This window comes from Alligator mississippiensis, chromosome 3 (assembly GCF_030867095.1).
Source record: "Alligator mississippiensis isolate rAllMis1 chromosome 3, rAllMis1, whole genome shotgun sequence".
NCBI lineage: Eukaryota > Metazoa > Chordata > Crocodylia > Alligatoridae > Alligator > Alligator mississippiensis.
Window position 1 is genome coordinate 205,639,126 of NC_081826.1, and position 24,019 is coordinate 205,663,144.

At 45.8% G+C, this 24,019-nt stretch overlaps 1 protein-coding gene across 10 annotated transcripts in view; it reads left to right on the forward strand.

Moving 5' to 3' along the window:
• Window positions 1-24,019, forward strand: part of AOPEP (aminopeptidase O (putative)) — a 313,993-nt gene that overhangs the window by 141,101 nt on the left and 148,873 nt on the right. For 7 of the 10 annotated variants that reach the window (XR_009460997.1, XM_019478015.2, XM_019478016.1 and 4 more), the window contains 4 exons: window positions 1,377-1,566; window positions 3,767-3,876; window positions 20,951-21,053; window positions 21,155-21,262. Coding sequence is in view for 9 of the 10 variants with exons in the window: in XM_019478015.2 (XP_019333560.1) it covers window positions 1,377-1,566; window positions 3,767-3,876; window positions 20,951-21,053; window positions 21,155-21,262 (511 nt within the window). In the remaining variant the exon portion in view is untranslated. The remainder of the gene's footprint in view (window positions 1-1,376; window positions 1,567-3,766; window positions 3,877-20,950; window positions 21,054-21,154; window positions 21,263-24,019) is intronic. The other 3 variants (XM_059724839.1, XM_019478017.2, XM_059724836.1) reach the window with 2 other exon arrangements.

The following is a 24,019-nucleotide window of genomic DNA, read 5'->3' on the forward strand; positions in this document are numbered from 1 at the left end:
TCCCCTCCCATGTTAAAGAAACTAAACTTACCTCTAAAGTCTTGTGGTTTTGGAGCTTTACTCTTGTATTGCCGCCGCATGCTGTCTGGACCTGGGAAAACAGTTGGGATACGGATTATGTAGAGACAGAGAAACCCTGGGATTAGCAATCGCATATTTTTCAGATGTTGTTCTATCTGCTTGAAAGGATTGTGCCTGTCTGCCCTTTCTAATCCTCCTATCTGTGGCACTAGCAGCCATTCCTGCTCCTTTAGCCCTTTGGGTAGTAGCCCCTGGGGACCCTGTCACACTTGGACTGAGTGGCACCTTATTTCAAGAGTAGTACATATCTCCATAGGGTGGATAAATTTCTACTTACCATGTGAGTGGCACAGCCTAGCTTAGAGCAGAAGATAAGAGCAGGAGACAGCACTATAGCTAGATTCCTGGTGGCCCGGGGCAAACTTTTAGTATTGAGTCCTCTTTCGCCAGAGATGATGATAATAATCGGACAATGGAAAAAAATTACCATTTTTAGGGCCCCTTTCTGTCCGGGCCCTGGGCAGCCACCTGGTTTGCCCATGCCTGTGTCTAGCTCTGGCAGAAGACATGCAATACAATTTATGTATTTTCCTGAATGGATCAGATCACATATACTAGCTGTTTTCCCATCTTCTTGCCATATCTGATTGCCGCACCCCAGAGTTACAAGAATTCTTTTACATAATGTAGGTGACTTTCTAGAGTGGGAAAGAACACACCATACATCCACATTTACGTTATGGAAATGGGTGAAGGAAAAAGACTGTTAACTCCAACTCTCCACCTCCTAAGGGGATAATAGTATATGGTCCTTATACTGTGTTATGTTAGCTTGTCTTGATTGTAACAAATCAAATATGACTTGTGTGTGTGCACATTACCTCATATGTTCTTTGTTGCTTTTGGATAGTGATTTGTTTTCTTTTTAAAACATTTTTTTCTGTATTTATTTCCAGCTTTGATCATTTAACTGATAAATACCTGCTTTCCATATTCACGCCTGCTCTTCTTTTATTGTCCTGGCTTTAATATAAATGCTTCCACTGAAATAAATTAGCCTTGTAATTTGAAAAATATAAAACTGTGGTTTAAGTTACTTATTACAGGTAATAGCTGTTTGATGGTTGAATATGAAACAACTGCTTGGCAGAATTTTAGCTTGAATCTTTGCCAGCCAACAATAAAGTACAACCTAATTCCTAAAAGCGCCTGAGCTATAAACTATCTGTCATGACCTAGCATGCATACAGTAATAACAGGCTGACAAGACTAATAAAGTCTACATATTACTCTAGCCATGCAATGCATGCTGTAACTGGTCTATAATATATTTGTCCTTCATTCATATTATGCAGCCCACACATCATCTTCCTGTCACAGAGCGTATTACCTGGAGGGAGCCATCTCTGTGGAACACGTCTGTGCCATGAAATTGCTCATGCTTGGTTTGGATTGGCCATTGGTGCTCGTGATTGGACTGAAGAATGGATCAGTGAAGGGTTTGCTACTCACTTGGAGGATGTATTTTGGGCAGCAGCACAACAGGTACGAAGACAATAAGCTGCCTCTTTGTTTTATATGGCAGAAATCAAGAAGATTCCCAACTGAATGCCTTTTAATATTAATTTGAATGAAATTATTGTAAATTTGTATTTAATAGTAGTAGGTTAGCAGGCTAATTCTGCTATGATACCATTGGATTATGTTTTTCTAAACTTGTCTTATCGTTACTTATACCCACATCGATTGACAATGAACCCGAATCTTTTCAAAGGTATAGATCAGTGCAAATAATAGCTGAAACATCTTTGTTTCGATGACTATCAAGCCAGAAAATTGCTACTCAAAATTGCCTAGTTAGTTGCTCTCCAACCTTTCACTCACTTCAACTCTTTCCTCAAATCTGAAATAATAGACAATGCTAGTAATCCTGAAAGTGGTAACTTTCCTGGCATCTGGAGGATAATGATGATGGTGAAATAGGTTTGACATGTCAAGAGATGATAACAGAGTTGTTACTAACCTTCCTTTTGATGTTGTTCAACATATCTTCACCCTTTCCTCATTTTACATTCCTCCTCAAAACTTCTTCAAAGAGGCTAAACAAGATTAATCTGTTGTTTTTTTAAGAGATGCATAAGATGTATTTGTCACTGTAGTGATCTTATGGAGGGGTGACAAAGATATGGTCCAGGGTCCTGATCTGGTCCCTGGAGCCATGTTATCTGGCCCACAGGGGTCCCTACAGGTCTCTAAATGTGTAATTGAGAGCACGGTGGCGGTGTTAATTGCTGTGGCTTCTGGAACTGCAACAATTCATACGCCTGCCACTTATTCCTTTGCTAAATTTCCTGACCTATGTGGAGTTCTGCTGGTGTGATGACACAGCTCTGTGCGCTGGATTGGGCCCTCAGACCAGCCCCACACACTGGATTGGGCCTGCGGACCAACCTTGTGCCGCTCATCCAGTCTGCAGGACCAGACAAGTTGGATACCACTGATCTTATCATTCTTGTAATCATCAAATTTCTCTATTTCAGCCATTTCCTGAGTCTTTTTCATCTCCCCTTCCTCTTGTTTTAACTAGGCCCAGTCCTTTAATCTGATCTACATGTGTAGACCATGTAGAGCCATGTAGATCACTGCTGAAGTCAATGTAACTCCATATGTATTAAGCAGTTTGTAAGACTGGGGCATTACCTTGCAAATACTTCTTGGATGACACTTTTTGTTTGTTTAATAAAGTACTAGGCGTATTTATGGCACTACACTAAGTAAAATTAAAAACTTTATCAGCACAACATTTATGGAGGAAAAAGGTTGTCTTTATTCAATTACATCTCCCTTCCTATCTTCAAATACTTCTGAGACTCCCACTTGAATGTCAGTCCCCTGTTGCAAGCTGTTTTGGTTCATTGTCATTACTCTGTTTTGAGCCAATTGAAAAATTACAGGGCATCAAATAGGATTTTGGAGAGCAGGAAAGGAGCAAGCAACAAAAATCACAACTGGATGGTTTATATCTCTACTGATTTATAAAAAATATTTGTTCTTTCTTTTCTTTTTTTTGTAACCATTAGGTAGTTTTATAGCTGTATTTTAATTAGAATGCAAATATACTCTCTGACATCACAATAACTTCAGTTGCAGCTGAAATATTACGGTAGTGCAAGAGAATATCAAACCATTTTTCCATAAGGGGAAAGCAACAGTTAGTTTTTAGCTTGTAAGCAACAAACTGGTGTATATTTTATTAGAAAACATTACTGCAAATATTCCTTTGGTTGTGGGGGAGGTGGGGAAAGGGGAAGATACAACAGAGAGCTTTCACCAGCATGGCAGAGATACTAGGAAAGAGGGGTGAAATCAGGACACAGAACAGCTTTCTGCTTTCAAGGCTGGGAAGAGCAAAGATGCAGCCAGAATTGATATGCCAGGTATCTGGATTGTATGTTCGTTTCTTTTATTCCCAGTCACCGAGGGGAAAACAACATGCCTATCTCCTTCCTCAGGCAGAAATATTTAACTGACTATTGATTTGATGCACCCAGTGAGGCTCCTATTTCCTCTGTACTGCTATTAACTCTTTGTACAGTAGCTATGGATTTCCAACCAGGGTGTGGATGTTTGTACCATTCTCTGTTCCTTTTGCATGTTAAAGGGAAACAAAACAAGTTTTTACATCAGGAAATTATTTACCATTGAGAACAACAAACAACAATGAACTGTGCTTTTGTATACTAAGCAGCTGCCATGTGATGAAGCAAGAGAGCAGCAGGAACTGAAAGCTTTGCTCCGCTGGCGACGGCTCAGAGATGAAGTGCGGAACTCTGAAGAAGAGCTGCAAGTATTAAGGTAAAAATATGATGGTATAATGTTTTCCTTTGCTCGTTCTCTCTCATTCCTATTTTGCTGCTCCATCCATCCTCCCCCTTCAAAGGAAATGCATCCAAATCATCTGATTAAATATATCACATTTCCTTATTTCTTTCAGTAGGGAAATATACGCAAATTAAATTGAACTAGGTTACTCATCTTCTGTCTAATGTGATTTTACTCTAAAAATCTTCAAAAATATAGGGCTTAGTCTGATATAACATGTCTTTACACATTTTAAAAGTGCTTCTGTTGAGGGAAATAGCAAGAGGCCATTTCCTGAATAAAGTTTGCTGTTTGAGCCACAACAGTTACTTTGTTCTGTGGCTGAAGATAAGCATAGAGGGGAGGCAGGCTGAATGAAGTTCATAAACTCAAAGGAAATGCTTTAAAAATATACAGACCTGTTCTCTATTTAGCAGTAAATGATGCTATTTACAAAGGTTTTTTGTTGTGTGTATTCCAGTTACCTAAATTGAGGCTTCTTCTCACCTCCAATTGTAACCAAGGAAATACCTCAAACAAGGAATTACTTCATGTTGCTTCACTAACAATGACTCAACAATCTGGGCTGTTCTGACTGGTTTCTTGGGGGTCTGCCATATTCTTTTACCTTGAGATAACTGGAGTGACTGTGTAATCTCCCTACAATGTACAGTGTGTGGCACCCCACCCCATGGCCACGAAAATAGATTTGCTTCTGATTTATATCCAAATTATAGAATCGTTTCTACCAGGCCGGAAGGGATCTCAAGAAATCTAGTCCAGTGATTTTCAACCTGTGGTCCGTGGACCCCAGGAGGTCCGCAAAATACAACTACAATCAATCAAAAGTATGCAAATACCCACACTTACAATTCAAAGGGGCCTGTGAATACCCACACTTACAATTCAAAGGGGCCTGCACATCCATTTGAAATTTCCAAAGGGAATTTGCACCTCCATTCAACTTTTTTTTAGGAATCCACAAATGAAAAAAGGTTGAAAACCACTGCTCTAGTCCAACCCCCAGCACGAAGGCAAGTATGCTAGCCCATTTTTGGGAGATTTTTGTCTTAACCCTTTCTAAAACTTGCCAATAAAGAAGATTTCAGTTTTCCGTAGGTAGATTGTTCCAGTGTTTCTCCACCTCAAAAGATTGTTTTTTTCCTCAATATCTAGCCTAAATCTTTTTTGGTTGCAAATTAAGCTAATTTCTTCTTCCTCTTACCCCAGTGGCTATGGAAAACAATTGTTCATTGTCTTTGAGAGCACTTTTTATGTTTAGGAAGACTGTGTTATCTAATCCCCCTTGGTCTTCTCTTTTCTTTTTTTTTGACTATACTTTAGCATGTGGTAAACTCCAGACTTTTCCATTGTTGCCTAATAGCTTTCCCTTTTGGTATAATGTAGTTCAAAAGAAGCAAGTTATCCAGAAGTTCCTTCTAACACACTCTTATTGCCTCGGACAGTATTATGCTTCAGGCTGTGTAACCTGCTCTGCATAACTGTAGTCTTTTCAATAGCCACTTTAATTAATGTTTATTGATGACTTGTATATCCAACTTGTAAGCTGGGCTAGACAGGTTACACATTTGCAAGCGTGTAGTCTGATGATAGGTACAAATACAAAAGAAAGCCTTATCACTAGCCACCATACTGCTGCTAGCAACACAATCGCTGATTGACAGTTGCTGTTGTTTGGGGTGTTTTTTAAATAAAATATTTTTAGCTTAGGAACATGGATTCTTGTGATAGAGGGCTTATCTAGACATTTGCTTTCCTTTGTTTCAATGTTAAGGAATTGTGTATTCCTTTTTTTCATTAATTAAACCATTGTTACTTTTTAAAGCCTCTGTGTGTGTGGCATAACAAAATACAATATTTTGTATAGCTGAAATGCCCTTTCCAGTTTGACAATGAAGTAGGGTTTATTTGTCTTGAAATCAACACTGATGCTTTTCCATCTCCCCCTCTAGATGTCCCATGCTCTGCTCCTTTTCTGTGGTGCTTGCCTTTTGAATAGGGATTTTTCTTTGAAAATTAAAAGTAACAGTGATTATTTCTTCTCTCAGACTATGCTGCTAATACGAGTCTCACAGTAGGCTACCTAAAGCCAGATCACTGTTTGGCAATCATTTGCTTCTGATTTCTGTGGCTCATTTTCACTAATCTCAAGAAGAACATTCTACTGAGTGCAACAGGATATAAAGGTTTTCTACTGCTTATTGGACACATCTACACAAAACGTTTTACTGCGCGGTAGAGCTAATTACTGCAACTGCACATGCAGATGCTTATTGCACAGTAATTGACTCTAATTGTGAGTAAATTTGCTACTTGCAAGTAGCAAATTTACTTGTGAGTAGTTACCACATAGTAGCGCACATGTAGATGCCTGACTGGCATCTACACGATTGTGAGGCTGGCACTGGGAGATCCTTATCTCCCAGCCTGAGTGCTGCAGTTGCAGGTAGGCCTGTGCAAGTCGGAAGCAATCCGATCCAGCTTCAGATCTGGCCCGTTCGGATGGCTGTGATCTGATCTGGAGCTCCGGACTGGGTTTCCGCCTCGATCTGGCCGAAGCGGCTCTGAAGCTTCGGAGCCGCCTCGGAGATCCAGCCATAGGGTACAATGGGGAAATCAGTGAAATATTTATAACTTTGTTGTTTTTTGTCCAATTTGGATGAAACATGCAGGGATTGTAGCCTCTGCTGAGAGCATGAAACCTGCCAAGTTTCAAGAAGATCGGTGCAGGGGCTTGGGGGAACTGTACCCCAAATTCTTGAAAACCAAACTCATGTCATGGCTGTGTTACAACAAAGGGAGGTCAAAACTGCAGGGGTGGTAGTTCTTACTGAGGCCACAAAGCCTGCCAAGTTTCAAGAAGATTGATGCAGGGGCTTGGGGGGAACTGCACCCCAAGCTGCGGACAAGCAAAACTCATGCCATGGGTGACACTGCATGTGTTAAGGCGCAGCGGGGTGACAGCTGCAGGGATGGTGGCCCGTGCTGTGGCCATGACGCCTGCTAGCTGTCGAGGAGATTGGTACAGGGGGGTTCTGGGGTCCTGCACCCCTTACTGCTGACAGGCAAAACTTGTGCCAAGACTGTCTCTGTCTTGGGGCAGTTGATAGTGTGTATTGATTCTTTCCTCTGGTTAGCCTGGTTTTGTAGGTGCTAATTAATGCTCGTTAAGTCATTATGTAGTAGCTAGGTCCTGTGTATTGAGCTGGTCCCTGAGTCCCTTGTCCCTGAGTGAATCATGATTGATTGATTGGTAACACAGCTGCTTAGCAGCCAGGCCTGCAGTAGTGTCTCCCCTCCCCGCTCCAAGGCAGACAGTCCCCCAAGCACCCATGGCACGAGTTTTGCTTGTCCACAGCTTGAGGTGCTGTTCCCCCGAAACACCTACACCAATCTTCTTGAAACTTGGCATGCTTCATCCTCTCTGCAGAGTCTACCACCCCTGAAAATTTCATCCAAATCGGACAAAAAGCAACAAAGTTATAGATATTTTATTGTTTCCCCATTATACCCTATGGCTGGATTTCCGAGGCAGCTCCAAAGCTCTTCGGAAGCTCCAAAACTGCTTCGGGAAGCCTAATGAGGCCAGCGCTTCGACCTGGACATGCCGCTTTGGACCCCAAAGCGTCTGAAGCTTCTCCGGATCCGAAGCTCTGTCCAAAGCCTAACATAGCCCTAGTCACAGGGCCAGGCTGGGAGATCCTTCTCTCCCAGAGCCAGCTCAGTGGTTGCTGGGTTGGCACTGGGAGGTTCTTCTGGGAAGGATCTCCCGGCACGAACCATGCGAACTTGGAGCTGGCACTGGGAGAGAAAATCTTCCTGCCTGGGCACCGTGACTGCGGGACTGTGATTGGGAGATAAGGTTCTCCCAGCCTGGGCCCTGTGATCGCAGAGCGGGGGCTGGGAGCTACCTGCTGCGGGGGCTGGGAGACATTGTCCCAGCCCAGGCTTCAGTGTTGGAGCCCACCCCACCAGCAGGCAGCTCCCGGGGCCTGCCAGGAGACAGCTGTCTCCTGGTTCATGGTCTAGCTCCTAGAGGGAGCCTAGAGCTCCCCCTGGTGCCTGCAGGGACCCGTTGTAGGGCCTCAGGGAATGGAAGCAATCTGCTGCTAGGAACAGCAAATCTGCTCCTGCATCCCTGCACATTTAAACACATGCCTGTGAGAGTTTGCTCTCAAGTTAAATGGCTCCCAGATTATTTGCATGTGTAGATGTGCCCACTTTATGGCTTGATTTAGTTCTTTACTTTGCTTATTCGCTAATTTCTCTCTCTTCTTTAGGTATGTGTCAATGTAAGTACTCTTTTGCCTCATATACAGGAAAGGAGATTCTTCTGAATAACATTGTCTGTTGGGTTTGTGAATGTGCAATTTGATTCTTGAAATAGCCATGTAAAGATATGAAAGATGAAGAAGCCACCCAATTATTCCCTCCATGGCAGCGTGACAGAACTTGGCCCGATCACCCTACTACTCTTTAACATTTGATAATTTTTCCTATTGGACTAGTAATCCACTTCCCTGCAGTTTCTCCTGATGGTGGACACCAAACCTGATGGTTTCTGGTCTTTGATTCTTTGGGATTTAAGCCCTATCCATCATGCAGTAGTCAGATGCTTCCTGCAGACTCATGCGACCTACTGTATCTGGCTGTATACTAGACTGGTACACAATATTGTCACTCCTTTTCACAAAGAGTACATAAGTAGTGGGATGCCTATCATAAACCCTGTTTATTAAAGCAGTCCATAGATATCACTTAGGACTTTTTAAGAAATTAGTTCCTAAGACCTGTCAGATACCTAAGAAATAAATGTCTATGAATATCCTTTACAATAGGCACACAGCTCCAAAAACTGGTACTGGCAATCCCTTGATGCTGAAAAAAGAGCTGGCAGTAACATCCTTATCATTGAATCCCAATATTGATAGATGACATTTTTCAGCATAGAAATTAAACTTTCAGGCACTGCTCAGTGTGCTCAAACAGACACCAAGAACATCCAGAAACATATAGAATGGGCAAGCAAAATGGAACCGGCTATACTTACAGTACTGGTAAAGCATGCCCTGGAAATCATTCCAGTGATGCTGATAACTGTATAGGCACCAGCATCAACTGTCAGTAGAGTTACTCACGATATCAGAAAAAATGCTATTGGAAGATTCTACAACTATCTGAGGGATGAAACTGGTACCAAGATTGTTGCTAGCACTGGAACAGATGCTGGTATCTTGGAAGTGACCCTTCAGGAAGTATATCCCATTTCTTTGTCACCAGTTCATATTTTCTAACTCCTTACAAGTATATACCTAGTTTATTTGAATTATCAGGTGACTCGGTCAGAAAATTTGGAGCCTCTTTTTTCAGTATCCACTACATTGCTGTGGCTGGCAATGAATGGGTCAGCATTGTGTACCCTATGTACTATGCATGCTATTGGGGTCTACCAGCTCAGGCTTGATCTCCTTTTCATTGTGGGAATTGGAGATCACATTCTCCATAAGCATCTCTAACTAGGCCACCAGCTACAGGCATCATCAAATTTGAGACTTAGCAAGCACTAACCTTCCTTTCCTCCTGCAGATTTTTCTTTTTTAGCTGCCAGATGATGTATTAACTCAGGCACCCATAGCACCAAGTGATTTTGAAGTTTTTCAAATGCTGTTAATGAAGATAACAGACACTGAACATTAAGACTTCTGTGATACAGAGAAGTCCCATAGACTGCTTGATACCTGGATTTCATCAAATCCACCTAGAATTTTTCACTTAAAATATGAGAGAGAGAATTTTCAGCAGCCCTGTGGCAGACACCTGCTATTTATGCTCCAGTGAAAAGGTTTGAAAAACAATACCAAGTCCTAAAGAAGAAGTTTAAACATGTTTATGCTTACTCTAATCCTGGCTTATTAGTTGTCTCTGTGGTGATGGAGACATTTAGATCCAACAAAAAAAGTTAAAACTTAATTTAGACATTTTAAAAAGAAAGCTTTTCTTCTTCTACCTCTTTATAACTCTACATGTCTGATTATCAAGGTTTTCCACCTAATAAAACTTTTTGATATAGTTTCATAGTTGGTAGGGTTAGAAGGGACCTAAGCAGATCATCAAGTCCGACCCCCTGCCCTGGGCAGGAAAGAATGCTGGGGTCAAATGACCGTGGCAAGGTGTCTATTTAGTCTTCTTTTAAAGACCCCCCAGGGTAGGAGCAAGCACCACTTCCCTCGGAAGTTGATTCCAGATCTTAGCCACCCTGACAGTGAAGTAGCACCTCCTGATATCTAGCCTGAATCTACTCTCCATCAACTTATGGCCGTTATTCCTTGTTACTCCCAGTAGTGCTCGGGGGAACAGGGCCTCTCCCATTGCCTGCTGGTCTCCCTTGGCCAGTTTATAGATGGCCACCAGATCCCCTCTCAACCTTCTCTTGTGGAGGCTGAACAGGTTCAGGTCTCGTAGCTTCTCCTCATAGGGCCTACCCTGCTGCCCCCTGATCATGCGAGTGGCCCTCCTCTGGACCCTCTCAATGTTGTCCACATCCCTTCTGAAGTGCAGCGGCCAGAACTGGATGCAGTACTCCAGCTGTGGCCTGACCAGTGTCGCACAGAGGGGGAGGATCACCTCCTTGGACCTGCTCGTGATGCATCTGTGGATGCATGACAAGGTGCGGTTAGCCTTCCTGACTGCGTCCCCACGTTGATGGCCCATGTTCATCTTGGAGTCTATAATGACTCCAAGATCCTTTTCTGTCTCTGTGCTGACAAGAAGGGAGTTCCCCAGCCTGTAGGTGTGCTGCTGGTTCTTTCTCCCTAGGCGCAGTACCCTGCACTTGTCAGTATTGAATCCCATCTTATTCTCATCCGCCCACCCCTGTAACCTGTCCAGATCCAATTGCAGCCTGTTCCTCCCTTCTTGCATGCCCACTTCTCCTCACATCTTAGTGTCATCTGCGAATTTGAAAAGGTGCTTTTCACCCCCTCGTCCAAGTCACTGATGAAGATGTTGAACAGTGCGGGCCCAAGAACCGAGCCCTGGGGGACCCCACTGCCCACGTCCCTCCAGGTCAAAAATGACCTGTCCACCACCAGTCTCTGGGTGTGACCCTCTAGCCAACTGGCGACCCATCTGACTGTGCAGGCATCGACACCACAATCTCCTAATTTTTTAATGAGAATGGGGTGAGAGACAGTGTTGAAGGCCTTCCTAAAGTCCAGAAAGACTACATCCTCCGCAACACCTGCTTTCAAGGATTTTGTGACTTGGTCATAGAAGGCAACTAGGTTGGTCTAATAGGACCTGCCTCTAATGAACCTATGTTGGTTGCCCCTAAGCATACACTCCCCTGCTTGCCCCTCGCAGATGTACACCTGGATAATTTTCTCAAAGAGCTTCCCCAGAACCGAGGTAAGACTAACAGGCCTATAATTTCCTGGGTCCTCCTTCCTCCTTTTTTTGAAAATGGGGACCACATTGGCCCTTTTCCAGCCCTCTGGCACCTTGCCAGAGCACCGCGAGTGCTCATAAAGCTGTGCCGGGGTCCCGCAATGACCACTGCTAATTCCCTCGACACTCTGGGGTGGAGATCATCAGGACCTGCTGATTTAAACATGTCCAGTCCCACCAGAAGTTCCCTGACTAGGTCCTCTCTTACCGTGGGCCTGGCTGTGCCTCCCCTGGGAACATCAGGGATCCCGGTGGGGGGGATGACCTGGTCCCTGCTCAGAGAAATGGAGGCAAAGAAACTGTTAAATAGGCTAGCTTTGTTGTCTGGTGAGACCACCAGTTTTCCAAGCGTGCCCTGCAGAGGCCCCATGTTACCTGGAACCTTCTTTTTGCCCGCTATGTATTTAAAAAAGGATTTCTTGTTATCCTTGATCCTTGTTGCTAGTCCCAGTTCCATCTCCACCTTGGCCTTCCTAACAGCCCCCCTACAATCCCAAGCAACAGAGGTATAGTCCTCCCTGGTGATGGCCCCTCCCTTCCGTTGGGTGTACGCCTCCTTCTTAGCTTTGAGACGTTCCTGGATGCTTTTGGTGAGCCATGGGGGCTTTTGAGCACTCTTGTCCCCTTTGATCTGTGTGGGGATTGCCACCCTTTGGGCTTGGAGGATTGTTTCCTTCAGGAACGAAGACTCTTCTTGGACTCCCAACTCCCCTCCCCTCCGGGACCTCAGTGCCTCCCTGACTAGTCTCCTTAGCTCAATGAAATCCGCCTTCCTGAAGTCCAGGGCTGCTGTCTTGCTGCAGGCCTTTGCCACCCTGTGCTGGATGGTGAATTCCAATAGGCGATGATCGCTATCGCCTAGGTGATCGAGCACCTGCAGTCTCCTCACCAGGTCGTTGCTTGTGGCCAGGACCAGGTCTAACAGGGCATTTCCCCTGGTGGGACTGTAGACCTCCTGGGTTAGACGGAGGTCCTGTAATACGGCTAGGAACCTACACGAGCGGTCAGACCTGGCTGACTACTCTTCCCAGCAAATGTCTGGATAATTTAGGTCACCCATGATGACCGCATCCTTTGACTTAACTGCCTCCGCGAGCTGACCTGAGAATTCCTGGTCTAGCTCTTCTCCCTGGTTGGGTGGTCTGTAGTAGACCCCCACCGTTAAGTCCCTTTTCCCCCGACCTCCTTGTATTCTGACCCAGAGCACTTCAGTCTGCCCCTCCTCTGACCCAGTGCTGCTCATTGAGGATGTGAATTGTTCTTTGACATAGAGCACCACACCCCCGCCTTTCCTCCCTGTTCTATCCCTCCTGTACTGCCTATAGCCCTTGATGTTCACCACTCAGTCGTGCGTTGGATCCCACCACGAGTCAGTGAGCTCCACTATGTCTGGGTTTGTGTTAGCTAGCAGGAGGGCAAATTCCTCCTGCTTGTTCCCCATACTACGAGCATTAGTGTATAGGCATTTAAGGCCTCCTGAAGGTGTATGCACCGCCCCCCCTAATCCCAGGACTGGGTCTCTTACCTGGGTATTTCTTGTGCTTGGCTGAACTGTTCTTGTGGGCGACACTTGGTTTGGTGTTCCAAAGCTCCCTCCGACCCCATCCTTCCCTTCCCCCAACGAGCCTAGTTTAAAGCCTGCCTGAGGAGATCAGCCAACCTGAAAGAGAACACACGTTTACCTTTGGGGGAGAGGTGAAGCCCATCCCACCCGAGCATGTTTCTCATCTTATTCATAGATTCATAGATGTTAGGGTCGGAAGGGACCTCAATAGATCATCAAGTCCGACCCCCTGCATAAGCAGGAAAGAGTGCTGGGTCTAGATGACCCCAGCTAGATACTCATCTAACCTCCTCTTGAAGACCCCCAGGGTAGGGGAGAGCACCACCTCCCTTGGGAGCCCGTTCCAGACCTTGGCCACTCAAACTGTGAAGAAGGTCTTCCTAATGTCCAATCTAAATCTGCTCTCTGCTAGCTTGTGGCCATTGTTTCTTGTAACCCCCAGGGGCGCCTTGGTGAATAAATCCTCACCAATTCCCTTCTGTGCCCTCGTGATGAACTTATAGGCAGCCACAAGGTCGCCTCTCAACCTTCTCTTGCGGAGGCTGAAAAGGTCCAGTTTCTCTAGTCTCTCCTCGTAGGTCTTGGTCTGCAGGCCCTTGACCATACGAGTTGCCCTTCTCTGGACCCTCTCCAGGTTATCCGCATCCTTCTTGAAGTGTGGCGCCCAGAATTGCACGCAGTACTCCAACTGCGGTCTGACCAGCGCCCTATAGAGGGGAAGTATCACCTCCTTGGACCTATTCGTCATGCATCTGCTGATGCACGATAAAGTGCCATTGGCTTTTCTGATGGCTTCGTCACACTGCCGGCTCATGTTCATCTTGGAGTCCGCTAGGACTCCAAGATCCCTTTCCACCTCTGTGCCACCCAGCAGGTCATTCCCTAGGCTGTAGGTGTGCTGGACATTATTCCTCCCTAGGTGCAGCACTTTGCATTTCTCCTTGTTGAACTGCATCCTGTTGTTTTCTGCCCACTTGTGCAACCTATCCAGGTCTGCCTGCAGCTGTTCCCTGCCCTCCGGCGTGTCCACTTCTCCCCATAGCTTTGTGTCATCTGCAAACTTGGACAGAGTACATTTGACTCCCTCGTCCAAGTCGCTGATGTAGACATTAAAGAGTATCGGTCCAAGGACCGAACCCTGCGGGACCCCACTGCCCACACCCTTCCAGGTCGAGACCGACCCATCTACCACGACTCTTTGGGTGCGACCCTCTAGCCAATTCGCCACCCACCGGACTGTGCAGTCATCCACATCACAGCCTCTTAACTTGTTCACCAGTATGGGGTGGGATACCGTATCGAAGGCCTTCCTGAAGTCTAAGTATACGACATCCACCCCTCCTCCTGTGTCCAGGCGTTTCGTAACCTGGTCATAGAAAGAGACTAGGTTGGTCAGGCACGATCTGCCCGCCACAAACCCATGCTGGTTTCCCCTCAGCATAATTTGCCCTGCTGGGCTCTCACAAATGTGAGCCTTGATAATTTTTTCAAAGACTTTACCAAGGATGGAGGTGAGACTGACCAGCCTATAGTTGCCCGGGTCCTCCTTCCTCCCCTTCTTGAAAATGGGGACCACGTTAGCCCTTTTCCAGTCTTCTGGGACTTGGCCCGTGCGCCACGAGCGTTCGAATATTCCCGCCAGTGGCTCTGCAATGATGTCGGCCAGTGCCTTCAGCACCCTCAGATGGAGCTCATCCGGGCCTGCCAACTTAAAGGCATCCAGTTCTTCCAAGTGACTCTGCACCACCTCAGGATCTACGTATGGAAGTCTGGCGCCTTGCTGCTGCCTCTCTACAACCCCAGTGAGAGACTTGTCGTGCCCCTCACTTAGGAACACTGAGGCAAAGAACTCGTTGAGGAGTTCAGCCTTGTCCCCCCTGTCTGTCACCAATTGTTTCTGCCCATTTAGCAGTGGTCCTATTCCTCCCTGGGCCTTCCTTTTAGTCCCAATATATCTAAAAAACAATTTCTTGTTGTCCTTTACTTGGGTTGCCATCCTCAGCTCCATGGTAGCTTTGGCCCGCCTAACTGCCTCCCTACAAGCACGAGCAGAGGAGGTATATTCATCTTTAGTGATCTCACCCTGTTTCCACTTTTTATGTGCTCCCCTTTTGGCCCTTAGGCTGCCCTGGATTTCTCTGGTCAGCCATGGAAGCCTCCTGGCCCCTTTCCCTCTTTTGTCTCGCTTGGGGATCGTCTTGCTTTGTGCCCGAAGGATCGTTTCCTTTAGGCACAGCCACCCTTCTTGGGCTCCCATCCCATCAAAACTCCTACTCTGCAGTGCTTCCTTGACTAATCGCCTGAGTGTATTGAGATCAGCTTTCCTAAAGTCTAGCACTTTCACCCTACTAGTTACCTTACCCACTCGCCGTCTTATGTTGAATTCTATTATAAGGTGATCACTGTCTCCCAAATGGCTACCGATCTGGAGGTCCCCTATCATGTCATCTCCTGTTGCCAATACCAGATCCAGTATGGCATTCCCCCTAGTGGGACCATGCACCTCCTGTGTCAGGTGGAGGTCCTGTACACAGGTTAGAAACCTGCGTGAGTGATGGGACCTTGCTGTCTGCGTCTCCCAGCAGATGTCTGGGTAGTTTAGGTCCCCCATGACTACCGCCTCTTTAGCTTTTATGGTCTCCGAGAGTTGCCTCAGGAGCCCCGCATCTATTTCTTCCCCTTGGTGTGGGGGTCTGTAGCAGACCCCTACCACCAAATCCCTTTCTTGAAGTCCCATCTTGAAGTATGGGTCATGGTCCAAGAAACCGAAGCTCACCTCGAGACACCATTCCGGAAGGCACAAGTTGACCTCTCTGATGCAAGTCTCATGGCATTGTCCATGTCCGCTCACTGTGCCCATCTCTTTCAGCTTGCCCCCCAGAGCTTGGTAGTCTTTTATCAGATGATCTGGGCTTCTCCTGGCCGCATCATTGGTGCCCACATGAATTAGTACCATGGGGTAGTAATCAGTGGGTCAGGGATCAGGAGAGCCACACTCAGTTTTATTGAACCAGTCTATTTAATACGTTTTGTAGATAACTATTCAACCCCTCAGCCAGTTTTCAGAGTGCCTGGATCTGATATCACAGATCCAGATACAGACTGCCCAATACAATCTAGGGACTCTAATATTGAAGAATCTTGACTGCATGTTGGATTTAAAATAGAGGTATATAATAATAGAGGCACTAATATATTGGTAGCCTGTCGGATTGGCACCAATAAAAGGGAAATTTACATTTATCAACTATTGGCTTTTTTTGGCTGTTGTAGCCAATAATGTTTACCCATAATTATGCCTTTTGGCCAGGGCCCTGGACACCTGAGTTCCTACTCCCCCATGGGGCCAGAGCCCCTGGACATCTGAATTCCCTCAGGAAATGGCAGGTTTCCCCTTGCAGGTGAGCAGCATTCTAGCTTTCAAGGAGTCCTGCTTGGGGCTGATGAGAGCGAGACACAGGGGGTTCCGTGTTTATGTGCATGCATGCATGTGGCCAGGAACACAGCTGGGCGGTGTAGAGAGCAGCTCCCTGCAGGTAAGTCTATGGAGAGGAAGGGGCATGGGGGGTGAAGGACTGTGGTGGGGGGGCAGATTGAGGCCCCCATGATGAGGGAGGGAGTGGGGCAGGGTCTGGGGGTGCTGCCCAGCCAGGGCAGTGCATGGGACCCTGGGGCCAGAGCGCAGAGTGGGACAGAGCCATGGGTAGCTTGTCCAGAGGGATTGGGGGGGGGTCAGGGGGGCGGGGAGCGGCGGCTTCTTGCCAGTGCATATATCCTGTGAGGGAGGCATGTGCCCCGCCCCAGATTTGTGCACGGGGTGGATGCAAGCTGCTTCCTGTGGGCTTGGGATTCTCTGCTCTGCTACATTTTCCCTGGGAGCCCTGTGCCAGCTCTGCACCTCCTGCCCACCCAGCAGCAGTGGGCGCAGTGAGTTGTGCCTCCCACTGCTGGGCAGGCAGGGGGCATGTGGCCAGCGTAGGGCTCCGAGGGCAAAGGCAGCAGAGCGGAAAGCCCTGAGCCTTTTAAGTGGAGCGGAGTGGAGTGGAGTGAGGGCAGAAGCAGGCTGCCCACTGTATGCTTGGGGCTCTCCACCCTGTTGCCTTTGCCTCAGGCGCCATGCACCGGCCATGTGTCCCCTGCCCACTTGGCATTGGGAGGCACAACTCACTGCCCTGACTGCTGCCAGGGGGGGCAGGGAGTGTGTCACCGGCGCAGGGCTCCCAAGGGAAAGGCAGCAGAGCAGAGAGCCTGGAGTCCACTGTGAGCAGCCTTCATTTGCTTTATGCACAAATCTGGGGAGGTACATGTCCCCCCATGCCTGGGGGCCACTCCTCCACCCGCATGCACCCTGGTCAAGGCACTAATGGCTCTGTTCTGCTCCCTGCCCTACTGATTTAACCGGAGCAAATGGGTTATCAGATCGGCATCGGCTGATATGGTTAGTTAAAAATTGGCTATAGGTATTGGTCAAGAAAATCTTTATCAATGCATCCTTAATTTAACATAAAAAAACCCAGATCTCTTGGTTCCCAAATGATACCTTTTATTAGACCAACTGGGAAATCGCAAGAAAATTGTCCTTTTTGCAAGCTTTCGGGATCAAAATCCCTACATTAGGCTCTGGGAAAAGTATAGATGGTACAAGATGGTGAGAAGTCCCCATTGGTAGGAAATAAACTTCATTTTTGCACAGAGGGAGCTGAAGTTGGAAGACTGTCCCTCTGGGTCCATGAGAGTGTCTTTGTGAGCTGTGCTGAGTAGCTCTTTCATGTGTAGATCAGGTAGAATTCCTTCCCTGGATGTGTCAGATGGTAGGCAAGGAGGTCAAAAATCTTTCTTGTTTTTCTGCAATGAAGATTACAATCCAAAATCAGCTAAAATTCAACACCTTCTGAAATTTCCGAATTTCCAAAAAAGGACAGTTTTCTTGGCATTTCCCACTTGGTCTAATAAACGGTATAATTTTGGAACCAAGAGTTCTAGTTTTTTTTATGTCTTCTTATATCAAACCAACATGACTACCCAGTGCACCCCTAATTTAAAACATTTTAGGCACATCTACACGTGCTCCTACTATGCCATTGTTACTGCGTTGTCATTTAGTACTTCCAAAAGTGAAAGTACTAAATAATGACACAGTAACAGCCTGCACTGCACAGTCTGCATGGTGCATGGTTATTTTATGCTGCTGCGTAACTGTAGTGCTGCGCTCTACTGAGGGAGCGTGTCATTATGCTGATGTAGCTGTGGCATCGCAGTTTTTGACTGCCAACTCTGAAATCATCTGTCTTATAATCATAGTTAATCTTCTTACACCGGACAGTATAGACATTTCTCAAAGAACTATTACATATTTACTCCCTGGCAAGAGAGCCTGCTTCTGAATGAGATGCCAGTTGCATCCCTTCCAAGTGTCGTGGTGCTTTTCTTTTAGTTGCTTTTAGAATGCTTCCTGTATCATCCTGTCTTCAAGATTGTCTTTCCTTCTGGCTTGCCTTTAGATAGGCAGTTCAGTGAATTAACTCCAAGTCCTTATATCTGAACCTCCTTATATGGTGTTTCAGAGACAGTTTTGAGACCTTGCCCTAAATTCATCCCTACAGTTGTCTTGGAGTACGATTAGGTACATGTCTTACTGTTTTCTTCCTGAACACCATGCTGCACTGAGTAAAAAGAAATTATGTACTCTGGATATTTTAGGAGCTGTATTCAGATAGAAGAGTCCTTTGGGGTATCTCATAGTCTTTTAGTGGCGATACCTCTGATTCTTTGGGATATTTTATTACTGTGCATATGACAACCTGCACTTCATTCCAATTTTTTAGAGTCTTCAACATGCAGCCTGCTGAAACATGATGGCACTGAGGGATGGTTTTGATTGCTCTGATCTTTATGTCCTTGTGCAGGAGCATGAGGAGGTAGAACGCATGTGTGTTTTCCTACTGAAAACCCTTCAAAAGATCCTGATCTTGTGGGCATAAAGCTCAGGCACCCAGGCTGTATATACACATTCTAGGAGAATTTTCCAGATCTGTTCTTCTGGTAGAGAAATTTACACAGTACCATATGTACAGACATTTGCATGCAGAGGCCCTGTAGAGTGGAGAGCTTGGTGTGCTGACACTATATAGCCAGGGGGGACCCTGTGCACACATCTCAATGTGATCGGTAGGCTCCCTTATTTTGCCTGGTGACAGATGGCTGCAATGCATAGAGCAGGCCTGCTTGGCTGATGCTGACTGCCCGTGGTCAGCCTGCGTTTCTGTGCAGTACAATGCAGAGATTGTGAAGGGGGTGTGTTCCTCTCTGCTGGAGCAGTAGAGTACAGTGAGCTGCAGACTGTCTTTTTGGGGGCAGGGAGAGAGGGGGAATGCTGGAGGACTATGTTCTCTTCTGAGAGAAGCCACAGCATGTCCAGACCTTCACTCCCTGAGGAGAAACTCTCCTTGAAAATACTTGAACATCTGTACACCCTTGGTTTCTTCTGGGAGAGCAGCCACTGTCCCAGGAGAAACTGAATGTCTGTACAAGGCCCTAGTCACCTAGTTATCCATACTACAGATAATGTCTTGAAGAAATGGATCCCAAGTTATATATTTTTTCTTTTCCTTTTCTTCTCTTCTTATTGTTTAAAGTGGGGCTTTCATTCTAAAAGCATAATACAGCACGCTGAAGGGATTCTATCAAGGTCATTACAAAATAAACAATGCATATACTTCCTTTCTCTCATTTAATTTCAAATTGCATGTTTGTTTTCTAATGATGTGAATGTGACACACACACACACACACTCAGCACTCTTGGGCAAACCTGCAATAACAAACTATTATATAAGTGCAAGGGAGGAAAAGTCTTCTGTAACACGGAATCCTAGGTTTATACGGGTATTGACATTTGATCCCAAGTGTTGATCATTCAGAGACCTGTGGATAGTAAGATATGAAGTGGCTAATCTTGCTGCTGCCTCTGCTGTTGCTATACTGTAGCAGGGGGAAAAAGTACTCTCCAGAACTGCTAGTTTGGCACTTTTCAGAAGTAGTAAATACACATTTAGAATCTAAGAGTTTTATTTCACAGGTATGTAGGTAGACTTCTAAGGGCGTCCTGTACTTTTCAGCCACCTGGTGACTTAGCTTGATACCATCTGGAAAGAGGTTCTGAGAGGAGTGAGAATTAGTGGGCTCTTCAGTTCTGTGTGTCTGATATAGGAGACACCACTTGCAGAGGAGAGAAACCTTTTTTGAATAATTTCTTCTTAATTTTCCCTCTATGGTTAAACTTATAGGGCTCTTAAGTACTTATAACACACATGTAGATTTCTGACTTGCCTATTGAGCTTCACAAGTTGAAGATCCAGTTCTAAAATTTAAATTTGTTCTGGGTATTGCTGTCTGTCTAGATGAGAAACCCCAAGGCTGTGTGTGGCAGGCTCTCTCTTTCAGAATTTTGGTTGCTTGTCTTTAAACATGCGCACACAATGACAAATCAAAGAAAAGACAAAATGAAAGTTTATACTGTCTGCAGTATGTTATGTGTAGATGAAAGAGGCTATTCATTCTTGCAGGTGTTGTCTTGTGAGCTGTTAAGCCAGTGCTCAGGTATGAGAAGTGAAACTATGTAGCTGGGTGTAATGAGTTCAGTATTCTTTTTTCCCTCTTCCCCACTTCTCAAATATCTCCTTTTTTCCTCCCTTTATTTGTAAAATGACACTGCTGTCCATGTAGTATGTCTTAATGGAATGCCAAGCAACATGATGTCATGTCTGGGAGGGAAGAGTGAGTACTGTTACACCAGCTTAGCACTGACTTTCTGTGTAGTCTCAGCTGTTTGTGCAGCCACACACAAAATTGCATTACAGTGATGCAGATTACTTTTTACTTCTTCTTTTTGTAATAATTACATTTAAATGCCAACTCAGACCAAGTAGCACAGATTAATGCACTATGGAGGAGGGCTTGAAGATACCAAAGTTACTGTCATGTTTTGAAAGTTTGTGATGAAGCAGTTATTTATTCACTTATCCAACTTTTTTTTTAGGCCCAAAAAAGAGAACACAGGAGAAACGAGCGAGTCTGGAGCATCTATTATCAAACATGGTCTTAAAGCAGAAAAAATCTTCATGCAGGTTCATTATTTGAAGGTGAGAGTGCTTAACTGACTTCTAGTCAAAGCTGCCATCAGTGTTAGAAACACTTCATTAAATACCTGTTTAATTGTTGTCTTTGGCATGATTTGTTTCAGGGCTATTTTCTTCTGCGATCTTTAGCAAGAAGAATAGGAGAGGCTACATATTTTACATTTTTAAGAAAATTTGTCCAAAAGTTTCATGGACAACTGATTCTCTCTCAGGTATTTGCCGGTTTATGTTTCCCATTTTTTTAAAAATATATAACTTCCTCTTATTTTCTCTTTTGACCATTTAAATCACTAGTCTTGGAAATGTTGTTATGTGCAGGAAAGAAAAAGATTTCAAAATGGCAGTATTTGAAAATGCTTGCATCTTCCAGGATGCAGTGGAGAGCTGTGGTGGCACCACCTTTTCAATGTAACACATGGTCATAACTGGCAAATTAAATAATCCATGACAGTTCACAGAAGAATAAGTTTCTTTCATGAGTGCTGATACTCTTGAAAGGTGCTGAGCACTTGTTATTGTAATTAAAAATTGTTTCTAAAGCACTTTACAGTAATAGTACTGGCCCTGGAAAGTTCAAAATTGCCTGGCATGCATCCCAGTCTGCACCTGATTTCTTACTTTTCCACTTAGGAGATCAGCAGATCTCTATCCTTTCCTAACAACCTCCCTTTTTCTGAAGGCAATGTAATAAAAGGCTAGTGTTTATAAAAACTTCCACGTATAGTAATTGTACATGTGTTTCCTGCCTTTTCCATTTCTTTCTTTTGTTCTCATTTTAGTTTTGTGTTTTCATGGACTTCTGGTAACTCCATAATTCATTTTTTCTTACCTGGATGGTTTCCTTCCCACCAAGTCCATTTTTCTTAAAGCCATCTCTCACCATACATCGGTGCATCTGTCTTCCTCATCACAGCCATTGTATATTTTCTACATCTCTTTCCATGTTTCCACTCCCTGCAAACATACTCATCCCTTTCTGCATTGCTTAGGTGCTAGGCTCCTAATCCAGAGGAAATGTATGGAATATGTTTGCTCTTTCTTTCTCTGGACAGTTTTCAAGCTGCCCGTGGCCTCCAGCATCAGCAGTAAGCAGTCATTCTCATTCCTTTGCTTTCTAGCTCATCTTCTATTTCTATAACCTTTGGGCAACCCTAAGGTTGTCTAGCATGGGAGGAGCAGTGGGCCTCGGATTTTTTCAGAGAGGTACATGCTTTTACAATGTATTTGTAAACCAGATGAGTTAAAGTGGTACATTGGCCAGATTGAGTCTTACCCTTAAAATACACATACACACATACACACACACACACACGTGTGTATACATAAACACACACATATACATACGCACACACACACACACACATACTTATGCGTGTATAATTTAGGGGCGGGCAATTATTTCCGGCAGAGGGCCGCTTACCCAGTTTTGGCAAGCTGTCAAGGGCTGCATGGGTAGCTCTGCCCCTTGACAGGTGCCCCGCCCCCTGGTCACCATCTTGGGACCAGTGTCCCAATGTCTTGGGACCAATGTCCCAGGGCCAGCGTCAGTGGGGCCCAGAGTGGGGTGCAGGCTGGCAGGGGTCTGTGGAGCCAGGCTGGGCTGCACCAGCAGGGAGAGGGGGGAGCTGGCCCGGCTCCATGGAGCCTCTGCTATCTGGGACCCCTGTGCTCCTGCCCCCCTGCCCTGCCAGTGCTGGCCCTGGGACACCGGTGTGGGCCTCATGCTCCCGCTCACTCCCAGTGCCTCCAGCCCCGCGGTATAGGCAGGGGGCAGCATGCAGCCCCGACCCCCTGCTCCATGGCAGGTAACGAGCTGGTGCTGAGCGCGGGGGAAAAGTGGTCCTCCCCAGCCCTGTGGCTGGTGCCCCATGCTGCAGCCACTCGCAGCCCATGTGGGGTGACCTGTGCCTGCTCAGGACAGCCCTGCGCAGGCTGTGAGTGGCTGCAGCAGGGAGTGCCAGCCATGAGGCGGGTGAGGACCGCTTTTCCCCAAGCTCCTTCCCTGCCTCCCCCTCGCCCCCCACCCCTCAACCCCTTACCTGAGTTTCCCGCACCAGTGTAGCCAGGGAGCCACATGGTCCCAGGCCAGAAGCCCCTGCTGGGGCTTCCGGCTGGGGTGGCAAGGCTGGGGGGCCCTGCTGTTGCAGGAGCCCGCCGGGCTTCCCCTGAGTCCTACTGCCCCTGGTTCCTGTCATTTTTGACAGGAACCAAGGGCAGACAAATATTAATTTTCTAAATTTTTTAGGGGCCCCACAGGCTGGATAGAATGGCCTCATGGGCCGGATCTGGCCCGTGGGCCATATTTTGCCCACCCCAGTGTACACACACACACACACACATTTTGTGTGTGTGTGTATGTATTTATCATAATGATCTTTTTCCTCCTGATTCTTCTAAGTCTCATCTGCATGAACTGAGAGAACAGCTTTTTCTATTGTTGACAGCAGTATTGCCTCTGTAGATCATGAAAGCAAAAAGAATACAACTTGATTTCAAGATGTTCTTGCATCAGTGGTTGGGTAAAATCTCTTTTCCCTGACAACCTTTGATTGCTTATGTAAATGAAAGTGAATAAATAATATAACACATCCTATAGCCATGTTTGACCCCAGCATTCTTTCCTGCTCATGGCAGCGGGTCGGACTTGATGATCTGCTCAGATCCCTTCCGACCCTACCAACTATGAAACTATGTAAGGCTTCTATTGTGCTTTACATAATACCATTTCAGAGGACTGGGAATCAGAAAACTGATCCTGCTTCCAGCTTGAGCACTAACCAGTCAGGCTTCACTTCTGTGCTTCAATTTCCCTGTTAGTAAATGGAGATACTAATACTTCCCTTCCTGTCTAAAGAACTTTAAACCTTGCATAACAAGTGCTGTCTTGAGTGGTGTGTGTTGTTATTTGGAACCTCAAGGCTACAGGGGTTGAAAAAAGATTATTTTGCTTCAAAAGAACAGGCCTCAGC